The sequence below is a fragment of the Dreissena polymorpha genome, chromosome 2 (assembly GCF_020536995.1).
Source record: "Dreissena polymorpha isolate Duluth1 chromosome 2, UMN_Dpol_1.0, whole genome shotgun sequence".
Classification (NCBI taxonomy): Eukaryota; Metazoa; Mollusca; class Bivalvia; order Myida; family Dreissenidae; genus Dreissena; species Dreissena polymorpha.
Genome location: NC_068356.1, coordinates 27254365 through 27267247, shown reverse-complemented (window position 1 = coordinate 27267247; position 12883 = coordinate 27254365). Strand labels below are relative to the sequence as shown.

Genomic DNA, 12883 nt, shown 5'->3' with positions numbered 1-12883 from the left:
TAGCGTGTATGTGTACGTATTTGTTCCATTGCTCTGAGTATCGTTGATTAATTGTCGTGCGTCGTGTTTATGGGATTACGATCGACAGTCGACAAAGCAACGATATTTGCGCGATATTTGTTTCTATTGTGATTGAACATTATTGTATTCAAAACTTGTCTATTGAGAGCCAAAAGTGTATGGCATTGATAAAATCAAATCTATTAAATCGTTATGCATTTAACAAGCAAGGTTAACCTTAGTTTCGGTTACTCAATACCCAACATGTGTTACCGACCATTGGAGCATCGGACTCCCGCCATCTCCCAGAAGAAGCAGTCGTGCACTTTCCATCCGTTGTGGGAACACTCGACGAGACTGTCCTCTGAGCCAATACATGCTACGTCGTCGAGCAGAATTGGGGCGGAGATGTCAGCGAGAAGGGGTCGCTTTAGTGCCTTCGCAGGTCTAGACATGTGCGGACTTTGTTTAATTAACAAGCAAGAAGCAATGGATAAAGTTTCTTACTACCTATATTATGTTTCTTACTACCTATACATGCTTTCTATGATTTGTTTTGTTGGAATGCATTCAATTAGCGGTAACTACCGAACATAAAAACTTTCATTTTCAAAATACAATTCGAAGGAAGACATCAAAAGCAATATAATCTGTCATATCTTAAAAATATTTATAATTTGTAAATCACTATACCCTGTGTAACCGAGCATTCTGCACACGACAGCTGCGTCGTCGTCGTCCCACGCGTCGTCACAGATGCCGCCCCATTCCCCCTTGTAGAACACCTGCACGCGGCCCTCCTGCCGCGAGGCACCGTCTATAAGCCGCACCGTCACTCCACCATCTCCTTGGTCATCTGTTAACAGTCAATGCTAATGACATAGAAAGAAATTAGACGATAACAAGAAAAGAAAAAACACACTTTAGGAAATCATTTGCTTTCTCACAAAACAAACCTGAATACCAATGGTTATACCAACTGCAATTTTCGGTGCATCGTATATATATATCGTATGTGTAGGAAATGGAGCGAAGGCAAAACAATATACCATAATTTGCATAACATTATATACATGAACACCAATTCTTAATGGGCATATAGTCAATTACCTTGGGAGAGATCTCTAAGAGCTATGAAGCTTTACAACTAACAAACTCACCCACACCAATTGATACAAGATACGTACCACATCCGGTCTCATCGGAGAAGTCCCCACAGTGATCATGACCGTCACACAGCTGCTTCCGTTTGACACAGCGTCCGTTGTCGCACTCAAACATCCCATCGCATCCCGCTACAACAAAGTAACATTGTCATTGAACTAGGAATGACTTACAGCGGCACAGATGCGACATGTGCATGGTTATATTAATGTCATTACTTACGACTTAGTCATTCATCTCCGCGACATCACGTTCTCACACATTAATAAGTCGTTGGAATTTAATATAAAAAAAATAAAATAAAATGTGGAAAACAAGTAACGAGTCGTGAGAATGACTTAAAAAGTCGTGTAATGGAGTTACAACGTCGCGACAGCTACATAGCTGACTCTTGGAAACGAGATAACTTACTTTTTTGAAAGACATAATAAACCAATAAGAATACTTGTTGTTCGAAAAGCATTAAAAAGTGCGAATCTGTCTTAATACTATCACGCAAAATCGCATTTCTCTCCATGATATGCCAATTTGAAACAAGCGTTGAACAAAAAGTATTCTAACTCGCAACTTATATCGTAACCGCGACTTACTGAAATCGTTCTCATTACTTGTTATGTTGTGTCACAAGCGATTTGTCAAGTTCGCACGCGTAACGCGTCATTACAACGAGTACGCTATGTCGTTCCTAAGACTAACTAAATTGTTCCCAAAACAAACTCATTCATTACCATAACCTACTATGTCGTCCCCTCGAGATAATTAGTTCGTTCATCGGAACAAGATTATCAGTCGTAGTAACGATCTGAACAAAACTATGCACGTGACGCATATGTGCCACGGTAATGACCTACTGGTAAAGTTGAGAACTCTTTCGGAATATTTAAAGTAAAGGCATGCTCATGCCCTAAAGCAAACATGTACACGTTAACCATTATATCCGTATTTTATCGAACAACATCGGCTTGCCATATAAGCTAAACAGTAAGCAAAACAGAAGGCTTTTTGAAGTTCTAGTCCTTACAATCAGAAAAATATTAATTACCATAGTACTCAAACTAAAGTGATCATGAATTGAACGAATCGTCGAGACAACAAATAATCCGCGTCATGCGAAAATGGGTCTTAAATCACATTCGGCGAGCGCAGCGTCAGCGAATCCACGTAATTTGGTCAAGAGCTACCCTGTAATGAGACCATGAAACCGTGTGTAGCGGGCAGCGTAACCCCAGACCAGGCTGCGTGATAGTGCAGGCTGGTCTGATGCTAAGATGGCTGCATATGGCATAAGACCCATTTTCATATGAAACAGCTCAAAACGTCTCCAGCTGATTCATGCATTTTTTATGGCGCACATAAAGCACCAAATACCGATACAAAGTCTGTGCGGGTAAATAAGCTATTTTCAAAAGTATCGGACGGTAAGGCGTACCCAGCTGTATGCGGAGCTCGAATGTGTCCTCGCTACTGGAGGCCCGCAGCTCCGTTGTGAGGGAGTTCACGTCAGACAGGATACACTCGCGGGTCCGAGGCTTGAACGAGAACGAGCGGCACACAAACCGGGTCGCGTTGAGGCAGTAATCGGCGCACTGGACAACAAATGAAATTATAGTTTTGCGTTTATTTCGGGGTCCATCAAGCTTTAAAACGTTTGCACCAACCAAGTCTAAGATTTAAGAATACGAAAAAAATATTATTGAAATGGTAATGTTCTCTACGAACATCGCTAGAGTTTGCAATAATAAAGTGCATGATTATTTAATTAGAGCGACTGTTAATGACGTAAGCAGCATTGCTTTCTAACAGAAATTATAGGTTAATTTGTACGCGCTTATATGACCATTGACTTAAGCTAGGAAAATGACGCGCTCTATTTGCATTTCACAACTTTTTGTGTGGTCAAACTCCATTGACGTTGTGTAGCTTCATAATTATATAATTTTAGGTACAATTATGAAAATCTTGAAATGTTAAGTATTTCCGCTAACATAATTACTACAGCTTAATCATAATTTGTCCAAATGTTGATTTAGTATTTTTGGATTCACACCAATGCTATACAATTCTCTTTTCTGTATCCATGTCAGTTTCACTGAACACCACTTGCGGTACTCACGGTTTCGTTGGTGGCCCCAGCGTACACTTCAATCAGATGGTCCCGCACCGTCATCCCGGTTCGGAGTACGAACTCACCCAGATCGTATTCTGAAATGCCGAAATAATAGGGCGGGTAACCATAACCATCATTATATGTTCGAACGTGAAAAAACGATTTAAAATTGTCAGTCTGAAATCACATATCAATTACTGTTTAATCAAGGGTTGAGTAAGAGGTCTACATTGATATGATCGCCGATCTCCCTAGCGACAAAATAATACAATGACAATTGTAAATCTACCAGTTTTCAACGAAAAAAATAAAAACAACGACACAAATAAAAACAATAAAAGGGTATTTTTTTTCAAGTAAAACACATTTGTAATAAAAAACATAATCAAGATAGCCCATTACGGTAAATATCACCAATATTGAAAATAGTAAGTCTGAGGTGAATAGACATTTACTGATGTTATTAACAAAGAAAAGTTGTGCATATATTTTTAGTGACAGAACTGCAATGCAAATTGCATGTTGAACTATTTTCTTGATCTTGTTTATTGTGGTTTCGGGATGGACATCAAATTATGCGATCTATTGTAGATTTAAAACATTAACAGCGATATTTTGTCACACAATTTGTAAATGGTTGAAATATAGTTTTAATTAATCATTTTCTATTGGTATGTAATTAAATACTATCCGTGACTTTTAATATTCTATGTTTTTATTTGGTTGTGAAATCATATAATTATGTAGTTATACCGCATGCCTGGTTCTCATCTTCGCCTCGACTGCAATCAATTTCCATATCACACTGCCAGTAAGCTGGGATACACCTGCAGCGCCATCGTAGAAATAAGTGTCGTAATTTTTAACGATACTTTATTTGATATTAGACTGATACGAGTATGACCCTTCGTTCGAAGGGCTGAAGAAATTGGTTCATGGACTCATTGATTGTTCCACTGCACGGAAATCTTTAGTAAAAGGCGAAAGATTTATTCGTGACTGTAGTGAAACCAGAGTTAATTTTAACACATCACAATGAATATTTACAATTTGCATATTTATCAATACTATTTTTCTTAAAATCCGACCAAAATTTACACATAAAAGTTTACTGAATGAAATTTTACTTAATTTAACCAATAAGGCGACTTTACATATCAAATATTTATTATTTTAAGACCAAGGGACGTAATTGAAATACTCCCTAATAAGAAAAGGGGAGTTTATACATACAAGAAAACTCACGTGTAGTCATTGCAGGTAAATTCGTTTTCTTTACACACAGTCGCTGAAATAATTAAAAATCATATATATTGCGAAAAATGAACAAAGAGCGTATCATCTTTCAACTTGTTTCTTTCGTTTTCGGCTTTGTTAATTTCTAGGCATGTTAAAATATGTGCTATGTTCTGCACAGGCAGCGATATCATTATCACCCCCACCTCAGAACCCCTACATATTCACATTCCGCGACCCCAACCCATGACACCCAGGTCAATTGGATGGTTGGTTTTAGGTTGATAAATGTTATGACGAATGTTCTGTGATGATCTTGACAAAAAAAATCTATTTAAAACGATCACTGATTGATTAGTGGTTAGCGAGTATTTTACGAACAGTAATATTTTCGGACATTTAAAATATGCATGTTTCGCAACCTCTTATTCGAATTATGACATTCGCTTAAAAATGCAGTTTTACGTAAATTCAATTGGTATTTAACATAAATAAATTAAAATTCAGGTAAAACAATATCATGTTCACGTCCATAGTATTACATGCATGTTTGTCTCGTATGGGGAATTAACATTGCGTGTGTAATAAAAGCCGAAGTCAGGACCCAGACAGTGTTAGTTATCTGTAGTGCACTTGCATGTTGGCAGAAATCTTTTATAAGCCGCCGTGATGTTCAAGGACGCGGGTTGTATTGGTTTCTGTTTATTATTGCGTAACGTCTACAGTAACGTCTTTAAAATGACAGATAACCATATTTTTTTCTAACATCTTACTGACCTTTATTAGAAAGAGTGTTATTGTTTGATAAATTGTTATTAGTTCAATATAAACTGTTGACGTATTCTAAGTTTGAATTATAATACAAATAGTTTTTTTTTCAAGCATATTTTCGTTTTTTTTCTTTCGTTCAACATCAAAATACTTTTGTCAACGTGTTACGTTTGCTTTGTTCACATATGCAAACGGACAAGGAGCACAGGAGGTCTAAATCAAAGTTTCCATGTCGATTTTGCAAATTTATGAAATCCGTCTCAAAATAAAAGGGTTATATCGTCCGTAAAATACTCGCCAACCAGTATATACTTTTATATCATGGGGTAATATCGAGGGAAGGGTCTCGAGGGGGTTGGGTGGGATTAAATTGAAAATTTTGATATTTTTTTAGGATACATCAGCCAACGGAATCCGGGTAGTGCAAAATCGACTGTCGCCTTTCGCCCGTAGAGGTTTTGCTCAGTACTGTTAGGTATTTTCTTTCTCCTATATAAATGATGTCAAGTGATTAACGAAACAGTTAGACTTACAGAGTGAACTCTGAGTTTAAAAAATTCCTGTATTCTACCTCTTATTTGCACACCACCGCGACTTATATACTTATTGAAAGGATTTTCCAATCCTGTCTTTATACATAAATATTGGCTTAATATTCTGTTGACAAAGCTCAACATATCGTCGTCACGCTGCTTGCAACACTATTGAAACGAATCTCAATACCGAGTCTAATTCTAATTTCAGTTGCAGAATTTCTGTTAGAATCAAAACAATATCCGATCGATTATTCTGTATCTGCTCATTATCAACGACTTCCATTTCCGGTGCGTAGATATGAAACACATCGGGGACTGATCAAATAGCAACGTTTAAGAATGAAACAAGTTTAATGAGCCGGATCCGAACAAGATACTCACTTTATTGCTTCAATGGACCATAAATAATTTACCAAGGCCGTCTTCAGGGTAGTTGTCCTGGCCTTCATGTACGCATTCTGGGATATCACAGAAGTCAAAGACACCGTCGGATACCCAGCACCACGGAGCCTCGTCATTGTCAGGGTTACGGCAGTAGTTGTGGTCGCCTAAACCCTAGGGTGACAGGGGGGGGGGGGTAATAACTAAGAAATGTGTTTATGCGCCCATGTGAACTATAATTCATTAGAAAACAATATCGATTCTTTAAGCCGCTTTGCTTGTTTTAACTTTAACATATTCATACAATACAGCATTTCTGAAGACGACCATATTGAAGGCAGCAATTTGCGATAATGTACACTGCGCACTCAATAACGTGCACTTAAGTTGTATGTACTAAATAATATTATACATTAATCTATACATAACGCATATTAATGATTTTATATTTAAAAGCAAAAGATAAAACAATAATACTTAAAATTCATTAAAATGTAACATATCCGTGATATAAGATGCACAAGGTCCTACGACGTCATGGGCTCTCAATCAAGCGCTTGACAATGTAACCAATTAAAGTTTTCAGATCAGCTCGAAAGCATTTATCTCGATGGGTGGACTATTCAAAGCGAGGCCCAATTCAATACTGGTTTGTTGTAATGGGGTCATAACTTACCATCTTAGGGTATGTGTTCGGCGTGATACCCTGTGCGTCAGTCCACTTCATACACCGGGCTCCACTCTGGGTCACAGAGGCCCGCCCCCTGTAGTCGGTACCCGTGCCGCGGTAACAACCTTTTAGGTATATTACGTATATGAATATCATAATGTTCTTGAAGATTTTTTGAGATGTACAGCAACCAAAGTATCGAAGTAAAATAAGTCTTAATTTTTTTTTTAATTCTTGTTTAGTTACAACATCTTTTTTATGTATGCACTGCCTTACCAACATCTGTCTTCGACTGTTCGAAAGGGCGTTCGCACATGAACCGGAAGCCGCTTGACATCCGCTTTCGGGTGCTCGAGCATGTGTCATCCATCCAGAACATGTATTCGACATCGGTGATGCTGCCCAGTGGGTCGTTGTAGACGGACGACAGGAACAGACATCCGGATTGCTTGTTACCGGATGGAGCGGCTTCTATGCCGCCAGGGACCCAACCTTTTGTTGTAAATTAATACTTCAACTATTCACAGTCGAATTCGTATCTTTTAGTTGAAAGTTAACTTTTAATGCCATGCAAAAATGTATGTTTACATGTGTGCATAGCATGCTAGTCTAACATGTCTCATATTTTCTTGAAAATAATTATTACGATGCGTACCTGAACGCGTAACACCCGGAAGTACAATTACATACTTAGTGTAATACTAATGAGCTTTAAATATGAGTACGAAGCTAACCTTTGGTGGTTTTACATACTAGTTATACACTACATGTATTCTACAATTACGTGTATATGCAAAAAAGTCATACATCAAACTTTGCTAGGAAAAGAAGTTAGACAAAACTATAATGAATGAAATACATGTACACACCAGGAAACCACTTCGTGTACTCTATTTGTGACAGTTCCTTTGTCGTCTGCGACGATGGCTCCCTCGTTCCGTTGTCAGAAGGCGCGTCGCTGGTCACCGACTCCCAGAACCAGCGAGATCCCTTCATTAAACCGCCAGTGAGGATGAAACCTGAAAAAAAATCAATTTAGCGTTTTATATTACCCGCGTCATGCCACACTTGGCCTATGACATATGCGGTCGCGCAATCTAGTCAGAAGGAACCCTGTTGGTACTTTTTGACGTTAAACCATGTCACATTAACTCATATCAGTCTGTGTGCTGTATTAAACATTTAAATGCAATCCGTTTTGATTACCAGCTTCCTCGTTCCGAAAAGCATTGGAAATGAAGTGATTTTCTTGCTCTGTTTCTATGGTGACGAGATGTCCGCTGCGCTTCAGGCACTTGGTGATTGCGTAACTGCGCCTGGTGACCATGCTCTCAGGGATTTCATAGCAGCCAGTAGGTCCTGCCGTCCAGCCATCCGGGCAGCCTGCGAGCGCAACAGGAACAAGTACTCGTAATATAGACCTACACATTATAAATTAGGCAGCTAACTTCTTGACGAGAGAAAACTTGGACGTAAAATGTTTTGATGACATATATATTTCACATAAATGCTGGCAATATTTGAAAAACGAAGGCACTTAAAAATTGACATAATAATTGTAAGGTAAGTAACAAAACGGTAATGTGATAGCAACACATTGATTTTGTTCTCAAGGCTTTAAATGTTTGCACGCTGAGACCTGTCTAGAACTTTGTTTTTTGTGCATGCATTTTTTTGGTTTTACTTAAGAACATCATTTGTTGATTAGATCCGCCACTATATTTATAAAACACAAGCGGCAATATATGACGCGGAAAGTATAATACATTATGAACTTATGTTAAATCGCATGCTGTTTTATTACGAAAAGCCTGTGTCTGTTGATAAATAGCCTGCATATTCAGCGCGCACTCTAACAAGAAAAAAATCAAAACAGCGTTTTTGTTTACCGTGATTTTCATGACAAACGACGCCGGCGAGGTTCAGGTCGGGACAGTTCACTTTAAGTCTTATTTCACAGTCCTGTAACGTCAAGGCACGTCCATCACATTTCACTTCAAACGTAGGTCTTCTGTCGTAAGAGGTCGTCGATTCGAAAATCGTTGATAGAGCACCCCTGTGGATATGTGGATGTAAAAATGATTATGGACACATACGAACTATCGGTATCAATTTAACATAAAGTTACAATACTATTGGCGCCTTTGATATAGACATAACGTTTTAGCAGAGCTTTAATTTTAAGTTTTATTCAGTCACGTAATTTATTAAACAAGACTCTTTTCAAAGTTGTAAAATATCTTGCTTCAAAATTCTGTTTTCGTTGTCTTTCAATTACATACCTATACATGCGTAATTTCTCTAAGTTTTCGGACACTCTAAATATTCGGACATCCCCTGTTTGAGCCAAAATAATTATGTTTTGTGACCTTAAATTTTCGGACATACGGCCTGGTTTCGTCCAAAATCAATGACTCTTAATTTTCGGACAGTATATTTTACGGCGCTATTTCACCATATTTCTACCATGGTTTTGCTTATCTGATCTCACTTCGATTATGCGTTTTACGACCGGATTAAGATAATAAAACCTGGCAGGTAAATGTCTGAGGGCAATTGATCATTACATTTGCGTTATTGGGTTATAACCACGAATACCGGTAGAAAACACTAGTTTCAACCGACATCATTTGAAATTATGTCATATCAAGGAAGAAGTTTGTTTGATTTTTCCCCCTGTTTCGTTTTTATATCATATCAGGTAAGATGTGGCAAGGATGGGAAGTTATATTTGTTTCAAAGCAGAGAAAGAAGAATTTAACACAATACAATTATTGCATATTGACTTATTGCTCTTTTATTATAATAGTTGACAAAGAAACATTATTAGTTTGTTGTCTCTATATTTTTGTACTTTTGGATTATTTTTGGTATCAAAATTTTTAAACACGTTTTTTTTCGGCGTACCTGCATAACCCACCTTTTCACCTGAAATGACCTTTTACATAACGACAACGGACCCGAATGAATACACTTCATTTATTCAATTGGCTGAGCACAATCACCCAGATTATTTCAATATCACCGCGTCCTTGAACTATAGTATGTAACACTGTTCAGTGTAGGGAGATGCGGACACATTTTGACTCAAGTGCAATTACCGGTAAATTCCATCCCCAAAACATTCAGGGTCAAAACTGGGTCAGTAAATCGTCAGGGGAAGACGGAATGTACTTCAATAAATCAATAAACGCCTTGTATTGATAACACAGTAGTGCTTTCATAATATCACATAACACGAATTTTAGGGAAAGAAATGTATGAAAAACTATCGGAAAATGAAATGTGTCTTGTATTGTGAGACAAAAACTGCCGAAATACTATAGTCTATGACAGAAGGGAAATCGTTTAATTATCTAGTCACACGTGTGTGACATATGCTGGTAGAATAGGTTATCGACATTGGCCAGTTGGCCATGATAAGCACCATGTGACTGCAATGTTCTATCGCAAAGTATCGTGGTTTGATGTCCATTTAAAAGACGCAATGGGATTGTTAAAGACCCGCGTCACGCAAAAATGTGTCTTATGTAATATGCTTCAAGCGTAGCTCCAGGCCAGCCTGCGCATTTGCGCAATATTAAAATGCTATGCATGCTGAATAGGCCACTTTGGAGATCCCACGAAACCTTACGTGCTTTTGTATAGCGGAAAGCCACTAGACTGCGCAAGTGAATATGCATTAAGACCAACAATCGAATGACGCGGATGTAACAGTGTTATTTAAATGCGTGGATTGAAAACTTCGTCTTAATCAAATATCAACGTACCGTTTCGATGACAAAGAAATGCATTCATAATAAAATAATAAAACATTTGAGAACACATGACGTGAGAAACGTAAATTTTCTACCTTTATGTAAAAGTCAGGTTATACACCGAATATTTCTTTGTATTATTGTTAGGTGTCTGAAAACTTAGAGTAATTACGGTATATGTGACAGTGTTATGCAAGGCGCATGCAGACGAACTACCTGGTGAATCCTAGCTGTTTACAGACGACGTCTGCTTCTCGAAGACTGAAGCGTCTGCCACACACATGACCATATTGGTAACGTGACAACACTTCCAGGATTCCCGATGAAACATTTCCGGGAAATTTCGTTGAAAATCTGAATAAATAAAGAACATTTCTTTCTATTTTTATCAATCCATTATGAGGTTCATCTTATCGGAAAACGAGAACATATATTACAGAAGATGGGTTCTGACATATTCACTCTTAGGCAAAGTGTTTGTCACCCATACATTTAAAGATGAAAAGTAAACATTATTAAGTATCGTTTACATGGTGTTTTAAATTCTCTTACAATATAAAAATCTTACGCAGAGTAGTAAATTAATTTAGCTTGTCACATTTTCTGATTTTTAGGTTCGAGACTGGAATACAAGTAGATAGGAGGCATACATGATTTCTATTACTTAGCTACCAAAGGGGCAATCCGTTTGCAATTCAAGATGCTTAAGTAATCGACATGAAAAATCTGTTAACGATAAAACATCTTATATTAATTAAATCTGTGAAAAATTATTTTTTTAAACTGAGGACCACATTGTGAACAATCCGTAAAATGTCATTTTCTCACTTACCTTACTAGTTGCCCTGATAAAGGTATTTCCGTTTTCTCCAAAACCACGTACGGGAACTGTAAACAAAATTGATATGAGGCAAGTCAATTAATATTTGCTGCCTATAACAGGATTTATTTTTATCATTTTTTTAAACAAAAATATATATGTATAATGATCCGAATAAGGTTAAATGTGTAAATTTAATTGTGTCAGTCTTGAACAACGCAATAAAACAAAAAATAGGGTAAAAATAAGTGTAAACACATGTAAGAAATATATTCTTATAAAAACCACGTTTAATTTTACCGTGTTACAAATTAGGATTATTCCAAACAGTAAGAACATGTTTATCACGCAGAGAAAAACTGACAAACTAAATGGTTTGGTTTGGTGCAAAGGTTTAATGGCCGTCCACTGACGCAGCATGCTCTTAAAGATCTTCATCACGTTTATAAGAGGCTCTTCCGGCGGAGAACGTTTTCATACTTGTCATCAGTTCATTATCAGGCACTCGAGAAACCATGGATACTAGATTAATTACGTAATTCGCAAAGAAATGTGAAGCGGATATTTTGGATGACACACATTCATGCACGTTGTAGTGACACAATGACACTGTCGGGATGCAGTCATGGCACAGTGGGATACATCCGTTTAAATAGATTTTACGTAATGCCGATGTATGGACATAACATAATTCTCCTGTTTGGTAATGTATTGATTATACATGAAACATGCCTGTGAGGTCTACGAGCATATTTTGAGGAATGCTGGTACATATGACGGCATTTTCCTAATAATTGTTGACTCTCAAAAACATTTCTATAAAAAGAGGATATCATAATAATTATACCTCCAAGGTGATAGAATTGTTAAACATGCAGCACTTTTATTTTCGAAAAGCTGTAATTGCGTGATGCAATAATGCACTGACAATACAGCTTTTGTATAACGGTAGTAATCGGCCACATGATTTGTTTTCATCATTAACTTGACTGTAAATTTTTATATTTAGCTCCGTATACTACGAAAATCGGTGTCAAACATTTGGAATTTTTCGATATTTATGTTTCGTCTGCAGGTACTGTTCTATAGTAGCGGATCCGTGGTCTAGTGGTAACACACTGGCTTCACAATCCAGAGATCGCTGGTTCGATCCCCCGCTGCACCTAACCTACTAACTCGTCTTTCGCATGAGACGTTAAACCGAGGTGCAGTGTACGAGGTGCTATACACCGGGCACTAAAAGACCCAGGGTCACCTCTGGAACGGGGTGTCTCCTGTATCTTGCACTATCCCCCGTAACCAACTAACACGTCTTTCTGGGGGCGATGGCCATATGGGAGACAATCCCGTGCACTCGTTAAAAACAACAACAACAACAACTGTTCTATAGTCTATCTAAATGTTTTCTGTTGTGAGTCACGACTTGTCTAAACCCTCAAC

At 37.7% G+C, this 12883-nt stretch overlaps 1 protein-coding gene and 1 non-coding gene across 2 annotated transcripts in view; both read right to left on the bottom strand.

The window, feature by feature from the left end:
• LOC127866327 (uncharacterized) overlaps window positions 1–11886 on the bottom strand; it is a 22943-nt gene extending 11057 nt beyond the window's left edge. The window contains exons 1-16 of the mRNA XM_052406793.1: window positions 11744–11886; window positions 11456–11511; window positions 10840–10977; window positions 8755–8921; window positions 8072–8248; window positions 7735–7884; window positions 7142–7357; window positions 6872–6990; window positions 6228–6369; window positions 4517–4559; window positions 4025–4098; window positions 3278–3366; window positions 2594–2750; window positions 1188–1295; window positions 694–856; window positions 278–447 (exon numbers count right to left, since the gene is read on the bottom strand). Coding sequence (XP_052262753.1) covers window positions 278–447; window positions 694–856; window positions 1188–1295; window positions 2594–2750; window positions 3278–3366; window positions 4025–4098; window positions 4517–4559; window positions 6228–6369; window positions 6872–6990; window positions 7142–7357; window positions 7735–7884; window positions 8072–8248; window positions 8755–8921; window positions 10840–10977; window positions 11456–11511; window positions 11744–11881 — 2107 coding nt within the window. The 5' untranslated portion in view covers window positions 11882–11886. The remainder of the gene's footprint in view (window positions 1–277; window positions 448–693; window positions 857–1187; window positions 1296–2593; window positions 2751–3277; window positions 3367–4024; window positions 4099–4516; window positions 4560–6227; window positions 6370–6871; window positions 6991–7141; window positions 7358–7734; window positions 7885–8071; window positions 8249–8754; window positions 8922–10839; window positions 10978–11455; window positions 11512–11743) is intronic.
• Window positions 4174–4290, bottom strand: LOC127870524 (U5 spliceosomal RNA). The gene has a single exon (XR_008044871.1). It is a non-coding gene; the product is annotated as a U5 spliceosomal RNA (small nuclear RNA).
• Window positions 11887–12883: the final 997 nt, after the last annotated feature.